Source organism: Petromyzon marinus, chromosome 17 (genome assembly GCF_048934315.1).
Source record: "Petromyzon marinus isolate PM22_M1 ecotype Great Lakes invasive population chromosome 17, UKy_Petmar_22M1.pri1.0, whole genome shotgun sequence".
In the NCBI taxonomy this organism is placed as follows: Eukaryota; Metazoa; Chordata; class Hyperoartia; order Petromyzontiformes; family Petromyzontidae; genus Petromyzon; species Petromyzon marinus.
In genome coordinates this window covers 13919824-13938511 of record NC_133683.1, presented here as the reverse complement: position 1 = coordinate 13938511, position 18688 = coordinate 13919824, and the positions used below count along the sequence as shown (strand labels likewise).

The window sequence follows — 18688 nt, the reverse complement described above, 5'->3', positions numbered from 1 at the left end:
TGTTAAATCGGACCTGGATCTTGTGTTTGTTCAAGATTTTGGAAATATTTTTGGTTATCCCTGCTATGTAAGGCAAGGTGGTTTTGATTGGATCTTCAGATGGCTCCTTCCTCACGGTTGAGGTGATGGCTTTGCGGATTGTGTAGTCAGAATATCCATTCGCCTTGAGAGCTTGGTGTACGTGTTTGAGTTCACTGGTTAGGTGTTCATGGTCGGAGATACATTGAGCTCTATGGTGTAGCGTTTTGATCAGGGAATTCTTCTGGGATGGATGGTGGTGGGAATCAGGTTTTACGTAGGCATCAGTATGGGTTACTTTCCTGTAGACAGAATGGCTCATTGAGCCATCTGGTCTCTTCTTGATTAGGACATCCAAGAAAGGTAGCATGCCATCCTTTTCTACCTCCATGGTGAATTTGATTGCTGGGTGTATGGAATTGATGTGGTTTCGGAATTGTTTCAGAGCGGGTCGGCCATGTGGCCAGATGACAAACGTGTCATCCACATACCTCTTCCACAAGGACGGGCGTAGAGTGGATGCCTGGATGGCGTCCGTCTCAATTTTTCCGTGAAAATGTTGACCACAACCGGAGATAAGGGAGAACCCATTAGGGTGCCTTCCGTTTGTTTGTAGAATGTTCCACCCCATGTGAAGTATGTATTGGTCAGGCAGTGTCTCATCAGGGCTGGTACATCAGCAAGACCTGAAATAGCTGCACACCTCAAAAGCGCTAAGATACCAGTCAGCAACATCAGTAAGGAGGAGTGTTTTGAGTTATCTCAATTAAAAAAGAGGAAATATATCGTCATCCTCTCAGCTGACAAGGGCAATGCCACGGTCATCATGGACAAAAACGTGTACAATAACAAAATTCAGGACCTACTTAATGATGGTAGCTACACAAAAATTAATAGAAATCCCACCAACTGCCTCATTACAAAAACAGTATCATCACTGATTCATCTTCATTAATTGAACAGACCAAACGGTTTTCCTTAAAACCCTCTGCTGCTAGACCACCGACTATATGGCTTACCAAAAATCCATAAAGGTATACCCCTTCGTCCCATTGTCTCCACCTTTGGCTCACCCACCTACAAACTGGCCCGATATCTGCCTGAGACCTTGCAGCCATTCACTGGTAAGACCATCTCTTCTGTTCTTAACTCAGCTCACCTGGTATAATCAATTAAAGATATATCACAGTCCCCAGGTGATTTGCTCGTTAGTTTCGATGTAGTCTCTTTGTTCACCAAAGTTCCTGTGCCCGATACCATTGCAATAATTGAAGATTTGGTCCAACAAGGATTGAATGGCCTTTGTGCTACGTTTATTTTCAACACCATCGCGAGAGCACTCACCTTTCCTTTTATCAGCCATTTTTAAGGATGACAGACTGGGCGACGTGCCGTTTGTCAGCACCTGGGTCGGTGTCGTGCCATAATTGCGGAACGACCACCGTGAGTCATGACTTTGGTCAAAAATAGCGACCTGCCCGGAAGTGTGGATCGATTCGCGCCGAACCAACTTGAGTCAAGGACCGCCTCTATTGATTCATATCCAGTTGCTTTTATTTGACGGTTTGACGGAAATTTGTTTTTTTCTTTAATATCTGTTCATGGAAAATAATGCATATTTAAACTTCAAATTAATTATTAAGAAACCTCAATGTGTATACTTTAACTTAACTATTGCAATGCTAAATTCTATGCTAATTCCTTTGTCAAGGGGTGCCTCTGCGGATGTGTATGCTTTAACTTTAACATAGCCATTTCTGTGACCAGTCACAAGCTAATCACTCAGCCATTTCAATGCTAAATTATATGCTAATTCCTTTGTCAAGGCGCTTTGTTTCTTCTCACACAGCTTAAAGGTCGTGATCTGAGCGTGGCTTTTTCACTCCAGCGCTGTCCTCCAGACAGTCTCGTCCCTTCACCTAATGAAGGCCGCTTGTGTTGTGGCCGAAACGTCGTGAGAATATTATTGTGTTATTTTATTTTATCAATTTATTATTTTATTCTCATTCTACGTGACTTTACCGAAAGAACCAAAGAAGATGAATCCTTGCAGTCACGAAAGCTTTAAATCGAAACTCAATGTACTTCTACTACTAAAATGTAAATATAGAAAGGGCAGAGTCCTTTCTCTCTCCTGACGAAGGACCATTCCTGGAAATGTCAGCCTGTTACAGTGAGGGAAGAAAGTATTTGATCCCCTGCTGATTTTGTACGTTTGCCCACTGACAAAGAAATGATCAGTCTATCATTTTAATGGTAGGTTTATTTGAACAGTGAGAGACAGAATAACAACAAAAAAAATCCAGAAAAACGCATGTCAAAAATGTTATAAATTGATTTGAACCTTCAGTTCTCTCCACAGATTTTCTATGGGATTAAGGTCTGGAAACTGGCTAGGCCACTCCAGAACCTTAATGTGCTTCTTCTTGAGCCACTCCTTTGTTGCCTTGGCCGTGTGTTTTGGGTTATTGTCATTCTGGAATACCCATCCACGACCCATTTTTAATGCCCTGGCTAAGGGAAGGAGGTTCTCACCCAAGATTTGACGATACATGGCCCCGTCCATCGTCCCTTTGATAAGGTGAAGTTGTCCTGTCCGCTTAGCAGAAAAACACCCCCAAAGCATAATGTTTCCATCTCCATGTTTGACGGTGGGGATGGTGTTCTTGGGGTCATAGGCAGCATTCCTCCTCCTCCAAACACGGCGAGTTGAGTTGATGCCAAAGAGCTCCATTTTGGTCTCATCTGACCACAACACTTTCACCCAGTTGTCCTCCGAATCATTCAGATGTTCATTGGCAAACTTCAGACGGGCATGTATATGTGCTTTCTTGAGCAGGGGGACCTTGCGGGCGCTGCAGCATTTCAGTCCTTCACGGCGTAGTGTGTTACCAATTGTATTCTTGGTGACTATGGCCCCAGCTGCCTTGAGATCATTGACAAGATCCTCCCGTGTAGTTCTAGGCTGATTCCCCACCGTTCTCATGATCATTGCAACTCCACGAGGTGAGATCTTGCATGGAGCCCCAGGGCGATGGAGATTGACAGTTCTTTTGTGTTTCTTCCATTTGCGAATAATCGCACCAACTGTTGTCACCTTCTCACCAAGATGCTTGGCAATGGTCTTGTAGCCCATTCCAGCCTTGTGTAGGTCTACAATCTTGTCCCTGACATCCTTGGAGAGCTCTTTGGTCTTGGCCATGGTGAAGAGTTTGGAATCCGATTGATTGATTGCTTCTGTGGACAGGTGTCTTTTATACAGGTAACAAGCTGAGATTAGGAGCACTCCCTTTAAGAGTGTGCTCCTAATCTCAGCTCGTTACCTGTATAAAAGACACCTGGGAGCCAGAAATCTTTCTGATTGAGAGGGGGTCAAATACTTATTTCCCTCATTAAAATGCAAATCAATTTATAACATTTTTGACCTGAGTTTTCTGGATTTTCTTGTTGTTATTCTGTCTCTCACTGTTCAAATAAACCTACCATTAAAATTATAGACTGATCATTTCTTTGTCAGTGGGCAAACGTACAAAATCAGCAGGGGATCAAATACTTTTTTCTCTCACTGTATATATTCTATATGTTTATAAGGTAGTATTAATGATAAACATTATTTTTTGCTTATTTGTGCTTATGCACTCACGCCAATGTAGTGGCATAATTGTTTGATGATTTTCAATAACTGCATTTACATCTGGGCAGGATAATGGCAAGGGTCAAGTGTAGGGATGCATTGAGATTTGAGCACGAGAGTATGTGAGCATGCCCACTAATAAGACGCAGCGAGGGAATAACTCTTGCGCAGGTGCTGGGTGATCCACCAGTGGCCTGATCACGGCTAGCGATGATGACATCATCCAAAAACTTCTCTTGTTTTTATTGCCGCTTCTGAAAGTCTGCCGTGGGTTTTTATGGGAACAGGTTAAGGCACAGAAACACAAGGCTGGTCTGTTTTTTTTTTATCAACATTGCAATTACTGAAAAGCACAAAAAGTTTTTTGTCAAACTTCCAATGACAAACATGGCGAAAACAATAATGGACTGCAAGTGTTTTAAATTACGTGGATTTTATTGTTGTGTTGTGATAACTACAAGAGGGCTTCTTAATTTAATAACAAAAGTTAGCATAAAAGCAATTAAATGTACAGTGGTATAAACTTACTGAACATTGCAGCCCAAAAATATTTATCGATACGATACAACATTTTTATGATCGAGCAATTTTTGCGGCAGGGTGGCAAAGTGGCAACACTCGTGCCTTACAGCAAGAAGGGTTTGGGGTTGATTGTTGACTAAGGCACCTTCCTGTTTGGAATTTGTATGATCTCCCCCTGTTCTACATGGGTTTTCTCAGGGTTCTCCAGTGTCCTCCCATAGCGAAAACACACAAAATGTAGCTTCTATTGGCCGATCATCACAATGTTGAAAATTACCAGCAAATTACTCACATGGGATTCCACGTAGTGACATTGCCCCCTCCTGAGAAAACCATTTGAAAAAAATTATTGAGACTCAGTGAGGCTTTCTGAGGTAAACAAACAATAACAAAATATAAACGAATATAATTGCAGACGATTCAGCCCAAAAACCTTTATTGGCATTATGCTGCATTTTCCTGTACTAGCACCATGCAGATTTCCAAGTAATTGACTCAGCCGAGGGGTGGGGACGTCCGTCCCACATTCCGCGTGTCGTGGCTTGTTCCCGTCCTCCCTGGGACAAGATGCTTTCCAGTCGGCTACCAGAAAACCCGGATCCACTCCCACAAACCTCATGCCCACACCATCCCCCAAGAGCGCCAGCTACACCCACACTCCCCCGGCTCCTCCGGCGATATTTTACGAGCATCCACCGCCCCCCCCCCCCCCCCACCTTGCGTGCTGCGCTTGAAGAAGGCTTTGCAGCCCTCGCAGGACCACACGCCGTAGTGGTACCCCGAGGCATAGTCGCTGCACACGGCACAGAACTGGGTGCTGCGCTCGGGCCTCGTGCTGCTGGGTAGCGATCCGGAGCTGACGTGGCGTGGCTCTGTCAAGCCCATGGCCGACATTGCTCCGCCGCCGCCCACCACCTGCTGCTGCTCGCTGTACGGGGGGGCGCTGCTCTCCACACCGCCCCTGTGCCCCCCCCGCAAATGCAGCACACACACACGCACGCAAAAAAGGCACACATATCACTCTCGCAAACGAGACTATGTATGTTGAACTTCTTTCGCACCGTACGTAGCCAACCGTGCAAATCACAGGTGCGGGGGACAGACAACAAACGAATCTTTGTCTCTTGAGCGTTTACCTGGTTATACAAAATACATTTGAATGCACGCGCATGGCAAACGTACGATGTCGGCGGCAGGCCCTGTGATACGAGAGGGGCACTGCCTGCCATCTCATTTGGTCTTAACATATCAAGCGGTCACTACTGATGGGATGAGATGAGACACCTTCAAGAGCCAGGGTGCCCTTGCTGCTGAATATCAAATGTAGGATTGCAACCGCTGGCATGAGCACAATAAAACAATAATGAAAACAAAAAGAAATATATTGCCATATAATTACACCCATAGGCGAAATGTGCATGATATTATGTTGGTACAATAGTGATGTCAGGTATATTGTACGTCGGCCTATTGTAACTTTTGGTAATTTCTTAATTAAATTTTTGGTCATTTCAGCTGCTGTCTATACAAATGTTTTAAAATTTGCTCCATAGGTTAATTATTAAATGTTATTGCTGCAATTTTGTTGTAAATATTGTTACAATTATGTTTCAAGAACGAGCAAAGAAAAACTGCTAGAACGTGTTTGTAATGCTGTTAACAAATACAAAAATAAACAGCTACCTGAAGAGCGCCATGGCACAGAATAGCGGTAGGTGTGCTCACCACAGTGGTGAGTGTGCTGTGGTGAGTGTCCTCACCACTAGGTGAGTTTGCGAGGTTCCATCGAGTTTGATCCCAGCAGCAACCTGGGCATTTATACACAAACTTACCATCATGCCCCATCTCCTGTAAAGTGACTGTAAACGAACTTTCGATTTCAGCGTTTACAAACATTAGGCATTATTCGTGCGTTTCTGACCCCAAACCAAAGTATTGAATAAACCTCTCATTAGAAATCTGAACTTACCCTACATACCGTAGTTATATTTTTGCAGGCCTCTTTTAGATGAGATAAACCATCTTTAAGCTTTCTCCTGGTGAAAGTGAGTTGTCAAATACTGGTATGTTAATTCATAAACGTACGGTCACTCACAGAGTAATTATTGACTTGTGAAATAAACACGCACATAACAAGCAGAATCTATAAATGGTATATCAACTTACAACTAGTTTCACCTGCTCGTTAAACTGGCAAAAAAAAGTTGTGGAAAAACAGCACCATTAGTTTAAACATATATTGGTGTACAGACCATTAATTCCTACAGAATAAGTACACACACACACACACTGAATGCACATTGTAGCAAGCAAAATATATACTTAAGACACAAAGACAGCATGGCGGAACAATTAGGCCTCCTCGCTCGAGCCTGAATTCTGGCCACATGTCCGCCACCACTGCCAGATCCTCAGGCCTAGGCTGTAAATAGTCCCTTTATAACCTAGGACAGAGCCAAACTTAAAAATGTCCTCGAACACAAGACTCGGCGAAGCAACCCATTCGAGACATTACACCGCGAGGATATTCTGTTCATACCACAACTCAAAACCAAAGCCCTTCAAGTCTGCCACTACAGTGGACGGTAAACGCGCGCGAGAGAGAGAGAGCGCACTGCACCAGAACTCGCTGTCGGCATGCATTGGCAGGAAACCACACGCCACGGAAGACGCGGCCCTTCTGCAAGCCTTGGCATGGACAGCGCCAACTTGCTGTGCGTATCACAGGCAGCGCAGGCACACCCGGCAGTTTCCACAGAAATAAAACCTCAGAGAAAAATAAAAACTTGCCAAGCACCGTGCGTAGGCACGGACAACCCCGTCTCTCTTTCACGCTTGCCATTGGACCCGGAGTGGCTTTCTTTTGACATCTGCCATAGCTTTTATGACTTTACGATCAACAACCCGCCCACTGATTGGTCCGCAGAGTTTTCCGGTGATGGTTGTTGATGGCCTTAAGCCCACAATTGCTCAACATGTAGGCCAGTGATATAATCGCACCACATTTAACTTCGCACATTCGCTGCCCAACTTCCACGTACAAGGCAAACTGGCGCTAATGCCAAAACTGCACATGGATCACTGAAATTGTTTACAGCGCATTGTCACGTATGATTTATTCTGCCTTGAAACCTCGAAATGTCTTAATGCATGTGGCCACATAAACCATTTCTGCTCAAACGTGAAAAAACCCACTTTCAATGCTCGTTAACATTTTTTCATCAGACTATGGATCTAGTGCTATGAAACACGATACAGCATTACCAAGAGCATGCTTTTCTCAATTAAAAAAACATCACGGATCATGTAAATGCAACAGAGGGGCGTAGTATGATTTGTGTGTTACAGGAGTGCATTCCTGAAACACAGCAGAGTACATTGGGTCCTTCAAACATACTTAGAAAAATGCTTTGTATTAACAAACATTTAACCCTGGCACCAATTACATCCACAACTCAAGATATAAATACATTGTTCTTGTGCCTACACCATTTGAAAACTTGGAAGAAATGTGAATATTTTAACGTCTTTCAAAAAAACGTTACTTTCGATAATTTTAACATGTTTTTTTAATAGTTATTTATTCAAATATTTCAAAAAGAAAATGCCTTGAGGTAGAACATCTGAGTTGTAAGGGTGTCCAGGGTATCAATTGACATACATGTTATCTCTCCATCCTTCTCATTTCACTAACTACAGCAAATCACCACGTCCGACAGAGTACGTTCAACAATCTTCTCATCGTACCCAGAAACAGGGTAGTTCGAGCTGAACGGCGTTTTCCCATTGGTGCACCGATCGTACCCAGAAACAGGGTAGTCCGAGCTGAACGGCGTTTTCCCGTAGGTGCACCGATCGTCGGGTACTCTCCCATTCGCAACATCCAAACACCATCCACCGTCAAGCAGCAGCTCAAGGCTCCCACCCGTCCAGACTCTCACCCGTCCAGACTCACAACCGCCCAGACTCTCACTTATCCAGACTCTCACCCGTCCAGACCCTCACCCGTTCAGGCTCTCACCCATCTAGACCCTCACCCTTCCAGGCTCTCACCCGTCCAGGTTCTTACCCATCTACACGCTCATCCGTTCAGGCACTCACCCGTCCAAAATCTCACCCGTCCAGGCTCTCACCCATTCAGGCCTCTTACCCGTCTAGACTCTCACCTGTTCAGGCTCTCACCCATCCAGACTCACAACTGTCCAGACTCACAACCGTCCAGACTCTCACCCGTCCAGACTCACAACCGTCCAGGCCCTCACCTGTCCAGACTCTCACCCGTCCAGGTTCTCACCCATCCAGACTCTCACCCATCCAGACTCTCACCCGTCCAGTCCCTCACCTGTCCAGACTCTCACCCATCCAGACTCTCACCCGTCCAGGCCCTCACCCGTCCAGACTCTCACCCGTCCAGACTCACAACCGTCCAGACTCACAACCGTCCAGACTCTCACCCGTCCAGACACTCACCCGTCCAGGTTCTCACCCGTCCAGGTTCCCACCCGTCCATACTTTCACCCGTCCAGACCCTCACCCGTCCAGACGCTCACCCATCCATACTCTCACCCGTCCAGACTCTCACCATCCAGACTCACAACCGTCCAGACTCACAACCGTCCAGACTCTCACCCGTCCAGACTCTCACCCGTCCAGGTTCTCACCCGTCCCGGTCTCACCCGTCCATACTCTCACCCGTCCAGACTCCCACCCATCCAGTTTCACAACCGTCCAGGCCCTCACCCGTTCAGACACTCACCCGTCCAGACTAACAACCGTCCAGACTCTCACCCGTCCAGACTCTCACCCGTCCAGACTCTCACCCGTCCAGACTCCCACCCGTCCAGACTCACAACCGTCCAGACTCACAACCGTCCAGACTCTCACCCGTCCAGGTACTCACCCGTCCAGACTCCCACCCGTTCAAACCCTCACCCGTCCAGACTCCCACCTGTCCAGACTCACAACCGTCCAGGCCCTCACCTGTCCAGACTCTCACCCGTCCAGATCCTCACCCGTTCAGGCCCTCACCCATCTAGACCCTCACCCGTCCAGCATCTCACCCGTCTAAAATCTCACCCGTCCAGGCTCTCACCCATTCAGGCCTCTTACCCGTCCAGACCCTCACCCTTTCAGGCTCTTACCCATCCAGACTCACAACTGTCCAGACTCACAACCGTCCAGACTCCCACCCATCCAGACTCACAACCGTCCAGGCCCTCACCCGTCCAGACTCTCACCCGTCCAGACTCACAACCGTCCAGGCCCTCACCCGTCCAGACTCTCACCCATCCAGACTCTCACCCGTCCAGACTCTCACCTGTCCAGACTCACAACCGTCCAGGCCCTCACCTGTCCAGACCCTCACCCGTCCAGGTTCTCACCCATCCAGACTCTCACCCATCCAGACTCTCACCCGTCCAGACTCACAACCGTCCAGACTCCCACCCATCCAGACTCACAACCGTCCAGACTCTCACCCGTCAGACCCTCACCCCTTCCAGACCCTCACCTGTCAGACTCTCACCCGTCCAGACTCTCACCCGTCCAGGCCCTCACCTGTCCAGACTCTCACCCATCCAGACTCTCACCCGTCCAGGCCCTCACCTGTCCAGACTCTCACCCATCCAGACTCTCACCCGTCCAGACTCTCACCCATCCAGACTCACAACCGTCCAGACTCACAACCGTCCAGACTCTCACCCGTCCAGACTCTCACCCGTCCAGTTTCTCACCCGTCCAGGTTCTCACTCGTCCAGACTCCTACCCATCCAGATTCACAACCGTCCAGGCCCTCACCCGTTCAGACACTCACCCGTCCAGACTAACAACCGTCCAGACTCTCACCCGTCCAGACTCTCACCCGTCCAGACTCTCACCCGTCCAGACTCCCACCCGTCCAGACTCACAACCGTCCAGACTCACAACCGTCCAGACTCTCACCCGTCCAGGTACTCACCCGTCCAGACTCCCACCCGTTCAAACCCTCACCCGTCCAGACTCCCACCTGTCCAGACTCACAACCGTCCAGGCCCTCACCTGTCCAGACCCTCACCCGTCCAGATCCTCACCCGTTCAGGCCCTCACCCATCTAGACCCTCACCCGTCCAGCATCTCACCCGTCTAAAATCTCACCCGTCCAGGCTCTCACCCATTCAGGGCTCTTACCCGTCCAGACCCTCACCCTTTCAGGCTCTTACCCATCCAGACTCACAACTGTCCAGACTCACAACCGTCCAGACTCCCACCCATCCAGACTCACAACCGTCCAGGCCCTCACCCGTCCAGACCCTCACCCGTCCAGACTCACAACCGTCCAGGCCCTCACCCGTCCAGACTCTCACCCATCCAGACTCTCACCCGTCCAGACTCTCACCCGTCCAGACTCACAACCGTCCAGGCCCTCACCTGTCCAGACTCTCACCCGTCCAGGTTCTCACCCATCCAGACTCTCACCCATCCAGACTCTCACCCGTCCAGACTCACAACCGTCCAGACTCCCACCCATCCAGACTCACAACCGTCCAGACTCTCACCCGTCAGACCCTCACCCCTTCCAGACCCTCACCTGTCAGACTCTCACACGTCCAGACTCTCACCCGTCCAGGCCCTCACCTGTCCAGACTCTCACCCATCCAGACTCTCACCCGTCCAGGCCCTCACCTGTCCAGACTCTCACCCATCCAGACTCTCACCCGTCCAGACTCTCACCCATCCAGACTCACAACCGTCCAGACTCACAACCGTCCAGACTCTCACCCGTCCAGACTCTCACCCATCCAGATTCTCACCCGTCCATACTCTCACCCGTCCAGACTCCCACCCGTCCAGACTCACAACCGTCCAGGCCCTCACCCGTCCAGACTCACAACCGTCCAGACTCCCACCCATCCAGACTCACAACCGTCCAGACTCTCACCCGTCAGACTCTCACCCGTCCAGACCCTCACCCATCAGACTCTCACCCGTCCAGACTCTGACCCGTCCAGGCCCTCACCTGTCCAGACTCTCACCCATCCAGACTCTCACCCGTCCAGGCCCTCACCTGTCCAGACTCTCACCCATCCAGACTCTCACCCGTCCAGACTCTCACCCATCCAGACTCACAACCGTCCAGACTAACAACCGTCCAGACTCCCACCTGGCCAGACACTCACCCGTCCAGATTCTCACCCGTCCAGATTCTCACCCGTCCAGACTCTCACCCGTCCAGACTCACCACCGTCCAGACTCACAACCGTCCAGACACTCACCCGTCCAGGTTCTCACCCATCCAGACTCCCACCCGTTCAAACCCTCACTCGTCCAGACTCCCACCTGTCCAGACTGACAACCGTCCAGGCCCTCACCTGTCCAGACTCTCACCCGTCCAGACCCTCACCCGTTCAGGCACTCACCCATCTAGACCCTTACCCGTCCAGGATCTCACCCGTCCAGGTTCTTACCCATCTACACCCTCACCCGTCAGGCTCTCACCCGTCTAAAACCTCACCCGTCCAGGCTCTCACCCATTCAAGCCTCTTACCCGTCCAGACTCCCACCCGTCCAGGCTCTCACCCATCCAGACTCACAACTGTCCAGACTCACAACCGTCCAGACTCCGACCCATCCAGACTCACAACTGTCCAGACTCACAACCGTCCAGACTCCCACCCGTCCAGACTCACAACCGTCCAGGCCCTCACCCGTCCAGACTCTCACCCGTCCAGACTCTCACCCGTCCAGACTCACAACCGTCCAGACTCCCACCCATCCAGACTCACAACTGTCCAGACTCACAACCGTCCAGACTCCGACCCATCCAGACTCACAACTGTCCAGACTCACAACCGTCCAGACTCCCACCCGTCCAGACTCCCACCTGTCCAGACTCACAACCGTCCAGGCCCTCACCCGTCCAGACTCTCACCCGTCCAGGCTCTCACCCGTCCAGACTCACAACCGTCCAGGCCCTCACCTTTCCAGACTCTCACCCGTCCAGGTGCTCACCCATCCAGACTCTCACCCATCCAGACTCTCACCCGTCCAGGCCCTCACCTGTCCAGACTCTCACCCATCCAGACTCTCACCCGTCCAGGCCCTCACCTGTCCCAGAGTCTCACCCATCCAGACTCTCACCCGTCCAGACTCTCACCCATCCAGACTAACAACCGTCCAGACTCTCACCCGTCCAGACTCTCACCTGTCCAGGTTCTCACCCGTGCAGACACTCACCCGTCCAGACTCCCACCCGTCCAGACTCAAAACCGTCCAGACTCACAACCGTCCAGACTCTCACGTGTCCAGGTTCTCACCCGTCCAGGCTCTCACCCATCCAGGCTCTCACCCATGCAGGTTCTCCCCCACGTAGACTCTCACCCGTTCAGGCTCTCACCCATCCAGGCTCTCACCCATCCAGGTTCTCACCCACTTAGACTCTCACCCGTTCAGGTTCTCACCCATCCAGACTCTCACCCGTTCAGACTCACAACCGTCCAGACTCACAACCGTCCAGACTCTCACCTATCCAGACTCTCACCCGTTCAAACCCTCACCTGTCCAGACTCTCACCCATTCAGGCTCTCAGCTATTAATCAGGCTCTCACTTATTAATCATTTACTCACTGTAGTTATCATTATACACTGATAGAGAAGTAGTTGCCAGAGGAGGATGGCGACCGAGGAGATGGAACAATGAATTCAGCTCATGTGTAGGTGCTGGGTGAATTGTAACATGGCCGTATCATTAGGGATGGCCGGGGCATGGGGAGGTCTTCATCCAGCAGTGGATTGTTCATAGCTGGTGATGATGATGACTAATCATTGGTGCTGCTGTTATTCAGATTGACATTTCTGTCTTTAAAATTAATATTATATCATAGATTGCCTTGTCATTGCAAGTTAAAAGTCTAACAAATCTCAATTTGGTGGTGAAAAAAACAAGATGATTTCCCATGTCTCAATAAAATTAGGTATCAAACAGTCTCAAAATGGCAGGTCTTGTCTCCCAATAGATTCCATTAAGTTAAAGCTGGACCAATTTTGAGGTTCACCTATGCAGAATAATCCGTTGTAAAACACAAAATAAAATCAACAAAAATGCTCAAGATGTGGGTAAATCATGAACATTAAAATGGTCACTGAGTGAGCACCACCCTCTTAGGATGAAGGCCACCTTGAGTATCATGAACTCCTATTCTCTCCTCTATTTTGGACACTGCAATTTCACATGCAATGTTTTTTTTTTATCTCACAAATAACGTATGCGTCTTTGTGAGCACTACGCAATGTCCACGTGTTCACCCCACGCTCGCGCTTGAATGTAAAGCGTTCAAAACAACACTGGCAAGCTGTTAATGTGTCACAGTGATCACAGTGTGCCAGGCTGTGGTATCGTTTTGACAGCTACACGTGAAGGTGGGTGGCCCTTTTGGTGGAAAACTGGGCAGCATGGCAGGAAATTATTGTTTGTGTTGTATTTGGTGGGAAAGTTTTACCTTTTTAATCCGAAACCTCTTGGGGCATCAAAGCACTTGTGGGTTTTCCTAACGAATATTTGACCAGCGTGCATACACACAGCCAAGTAATGTATGAATGTGTACACAATTAATGACACTTCTAAAGATTTGGCTTTGATATTTAATGCCTGACAATGCATTATCTGGCAGAGCTTGGTATATTGTCTCCTTTGACAAATATAAAAACATTCCAAAATAATATCCACCTCAAATGAGCATTAAGGTGGTGCTCATCTCCTGTTTACAGTCCCAAGCACGTGGTGTAATTTCCCATTCCTATGGCAAATATCAGTCTCACGGTACGACAAGCACTGTTGACTTCCCCACAATGTGGTACTTGTTTAAATGACCCCAGAATGATGATGGGCTGAGTCAAGCTGAGTCAAGCTGAGTCAATCCCCAGCCAGGACTTGAATCTCGCAATGCTCCCGTTTTCGAGCCACTCCACTCTATCGTTGAGCCACCTGCCCGGATAGCTTGGACAGCCTCTTCTATAATGATCCTTAATGTTAATCGCTAACTTGATAAAATATATAAACAGCTATCCAATGCATTTGTACAATGTCAGTTCCGTAAAACATTCTATGACTACCTTAGTAACACCTAATGTCTCTGCCGATGAATGAGCCACTCCACTGCCAAATCTACAAAAAAAATCTTCTACATGAAATATAGTAGTACATCAATCTCCCTTCGAAACTAGAGAGTTTTATTCAGGGTTCTCGTTCACACGTATAAAACGAGAGTCACGGCATTTATCCGAATCTGTCCAGTTGATGAGATATTTTTTGATCATCACTCTTACTTTTTCTCTCTCTGTCTGTAGCATATTTCATCATCTCATCCACAATTTAACATTCTCCCGCTCGTGTCCACTGCATTACCTCACAACCACCGTTATTCTCACGGAAGCAGCCATTACTCCTTTCGTTGCGATTCATATTTAAACCTCCTTTCCGCCGTTTAATGAAGTGTATTTATTGCTGAGGTTTGATTCTGCTAAATCTCATGTCATTTCGCCTATTAACCTAATTCATATATTTGCATATACTTTTTATGCTGCTGTGTACATTCCCGACTGCCCCTTTCCCAGTATAGCATCTGTATCCAGACTGCAAATGACTAAAACCATCCTCATATTGTTGCTGAATTACACCATTTCGTACACGAGATCATCATCATCATCATCATCTATTTTACTTGCAATGTTATTGTTCCACTGTATATTTGAGATATTATAGTGCACAAATAATCTTAAAACGTATAATTACCTGTAAATGGCAGGATTGCGACAGGCTTTTTATTCCAATGTTTATCTGTATATTCACCATAATCATCCACGAGGCCGAATCACGACATCAGAAATCGTATGGATCGGAATGTGTTATTACATATTGGTAATTTATATTCGTGCTCATTTGACTTGAGGGATAGCATTTTCAAACTCGTTAATTTACAAATCAACATTTTACTGTTCTATGTGTACGAGTATGAGTGTGTTTACAATCTTTAAATATTCAATCAAAAGTGATAATTTCAACTGTTGGTATATCTGTGTGAGCATAATGCCCATATAAAAATAGTTCAAAATACTATATATTCTTAGGTACTGCACCATGATATATAATAATAATCATAATGAATGTATCAGTGAATTTCAGGGGTGTTGTATCTGAACCCGTTTGTGTGTGCGAGCCATTGAAGGCACAGCCACGGTGCCACATTGTGCGTTGTCAGTCACCGTATAAATCAAACATTTGGTAATATTTCCCAATGACTATAGTAAAATCAATGCATACCACTTGATACAAACAGTTCAAAGTCTTTGCCATGTGTTTATCTAAATAGCTTTAGATAAACAAATTTGGAAGGTAGACTTTTAACATTAAAATGTTTGATAATTCTTGAAGACCATGGCGATTTCAGCGATATGTATTGATTGATGTAGGGTTGAGAATGTTTTAAATGAGATAACAATATGTCACTGGATGAGAGGGCATGCCTACCCAAAGTCTATACTCAAGCAAATGAAAAGTTACAAGAAATTACAGGATTCATAAATGGCAGTACATCAATCCACTGCTGGATGACGACCTCACCACATGTTGTTGCTCTCTGGGGTTGTCTGACCATACTTTATCACACCAGTCAGTGCAGGTTGGTGAATAAAACAAATTAACAAGATATACATTTATAAAAAAATAACTTAAGGGACGGAAATTCATTTAAATTGTAAATCCTATAACAGAAAATACAAATAATCCTCTCTAAACATCACCAACTAAAGATGGAATGTAATATTTTAAGGTGCATTGATCACCATGATTAAGCTGAGAACACACATACTAGCCACATCGATACTGAAAACATTTAAACTTCTACCTGAAAAAAACAATAAATAAAAAGATCCCCCGTGCAGCCTCTACATTCTGTTTGGCAAAGTGCTGTTAGCGAGCACCTACGAAGGCCGGCATGAAGCAATAGTATGGCCAAAACGTCCGGTCCGCTTTGTCTCCCCAGAGCTGATGTTTACTGCACCGGTTTACTCGTTTAAGGTTGAGTCACCTGGGTGGTGGAGGGGAGAGGCCCAGGACGGGTTGACATATTCTACACTGGTTTTGGCCGTGAGCAGGAATCGAACTCGGACAGCCAGTTTCATCGGGCAGTACACTACCTATAGCACTACGGCTCCGACTCGGACAAACATGCAAAGACAAAGAAACAAACGCACGCCCGCTCGGGAACGAATTTTTAGCGTCGCCCGAAGTACGGGGCAAGCAAGTGGGCTAGGTGCTGCTGGGTGCTGCTGTATTACCTGTAGAGGCTCTGTGGCCCTGGGTCGTAGCCGTGAGGACGCCCTGCCCCGAGCTCCATGCTGTAGGGCGCGCTGGGGCTGGAGGGCACGTACTGGGGCAGCTCGGTCGAGGGCGGAAGATAAGAGAGATGGGAACTCTGCCCCTCGCCCAAAACTCCATTCTGCTGCGGCTGTGGCTGCTGCTGCTGCTGGTGGTGGTGCTGCTGATGCTGGTGCTGGTGATGCTGGTGCTGATGTTGTTGTTGTTGATGAGCTCCAATTGAGAACTCTGTGCACGAGGGAGGCAGTGGCTGGTAGAGCGAGGCCCCGGAGTACTCGTAGCCATGTGCCTCGCTGAAGGACGACGATGATGACGCCGCCATGGGCATGTCCCTGTTGTTGATGCAGAAGCCCCGGTCTGCCTCGGAGCAGGGCCCCGGGTTCATGATGCCCTCGCGGCACTGCCTCTGGCTCTGTGCCCCCAGGCTGCTCGAGGGAGATGTGGCCGCCTCCACCTGTTGCAGTAGGTTTGACAACGACGAGGCTTTTGGGAAAGGTCCTGCCATGCTCCCTCGAAGTCTGTGATCGACGCACGCATACAACATACGCACGCAAAAAAATGTTAAACAAAAAAAAATTCCCTCTCGCTACGACATCAATATTCAGCCACTTATAAATCCAGCTACTCCTAATGTAAGATTGGTAGTTTCCAAGCCCCCTTCCTTCCGGGGGCAGTGGCTTAGAGGTCTCAACTATTGCGGGGCTGTCTCTAACCCACCAACACCTCCTTACTTGTGTACTGCCGGTGCCGTCACACCGCGGCACTGCCAGTGGCTTCTGTGCTCACAGTTTGTTTGGCAGGCGGTGGGTAAACGCATCAAACTTTGCTCCTAAAGTCGCGCTTGGGTTTTTACCATTGCTACTCGCTATATTGGCTGCCAGCCAGTGGTGGTTATTTATTTATTTAGTTTATGTCAGCACTGATGTTACCAACTGCGTTGGAGCAGGAGGAGACAACAGTCACGTTAAGAGGTGCCAAATCAATATCAATGATCGTCGCTCATCCCTGGTAGTTTTATGCAGCTTGATTTAAAGCTCATAATTGCGTGTAAACTTTGCCACGCAGACAACAGAATACATCGTCGTGTGTAATTGCAAACTTATTTCTTGCTGGCTATAATTCTAATTTATCTACCAAGGATTGTTTTGTATGATTAGTAATGCAATGCATTAAAATGCCAATGGCTTAATATGTACTGTGAACAGGTAAAAGCTAGATATTTCATTTAATGCGGCTTGATTTTTCTTGCAGGAATAATAATTGCCATGGCAATGGTTTCGGTGCAAACTCGCTGCGTTCTGTAGCGCTTTGCGAGTGTGTTCTCGCATGGGCACCGCCACCACCTCTGGGTTCAGCTGCTGGGGCCAAGGAGGCATCATCTGCATGAACGGCTGTCAGTCCAGCCACGTGTGAGTGCTGCTTAGTGCTGTGTTCTACAGGAGAAGCAAGATGAATAATTTATCCCTAAACCTACCAAACACTTAGTTGGCACTTGGTGGGAGTTTTAAAAATGGCATTTTTCATTCATGAATTTAAGGGCGGAAAAAAGTCCACTACCCACAAAGCTTTAATTAGTAAATGTTTACTCATTGTTTTTAGCATATTGTAAACATTTTGATGTACCTTTATACTGCCTTGACTTGCCAAAGTTGCAATTTAAATGAAAGCTACGTTGACAGGAATGTTAGATCTTCACGCCAGAACATTTTCTGAAAATAACACGTACGAACTGTATCTATATTAATAGCCTACGGATATTTTTTCTACAAATCCTAATTCTTAAATCAATTAGTTATATTTTGCATTCAATTCGTAAAAGACCTTTGTTTTAAATCTCAATAAATCCTGTTTTATTTTCATGATCTTAAATATCCTCACAATTTTTTTTTAAAATTACATTACTATTGCATTTATTTCAGCACACACACACACCATCATAGGATTATTAAATGTATAATATATCTGCGAGTAAATAATTATCCAAATCTCAAAGAGGCACATTAGTAAACACCGAGTCTACGAATCAATGTCTCGAAAAGATCTTCTACTCACTCCCCTAAGAAGATTACACAGGCATTAACCGTCGCTGTACGCACTTAACTACCTCAGTGCTTTAAAAATCTGGCATCATTCTTACTGGAGCCAGTAAACATATTGTTCCACAA

The 18688-nt window shown here is 47.2% G+C and overlaps 1 protein-coding gene across 2 annotated transcripts in view; it reads right to left on the bottom strand.

The window, feature by feature from the left end:
• The window catches only part of LOC103091711 (estrogen receptor), a 98009-nt gene that overhangs the window by 66819 nt on the left and 12502 nt on the right, over nucleotides 1-18688 (bottom strand). Inside the window, exons 2-3 of one of the 2 annotated variants that reach the window (XM_032956080.2) lie at nucleotides 16484-17041; nucleotides 4891-5135 (exon numbers count right to left, since the gene is read on the bottom strand). In XM_032956080.2, the coding sequence (XP_032811971.2) occupies nucleotides 4891-5135; nucleotides 16484-17028 (790 nt within the window). In that variant the 5' untranslated portion in view covers nucleotides 17029-17041. Of the gene's footprint in view, nucleotides 1-4890; nucleotides 5136-16483; nucleotides 17361-18688 lie in introns of those variants that run through there. The other variant, XM_032956079.2, reaches the window with a different exon arrangement.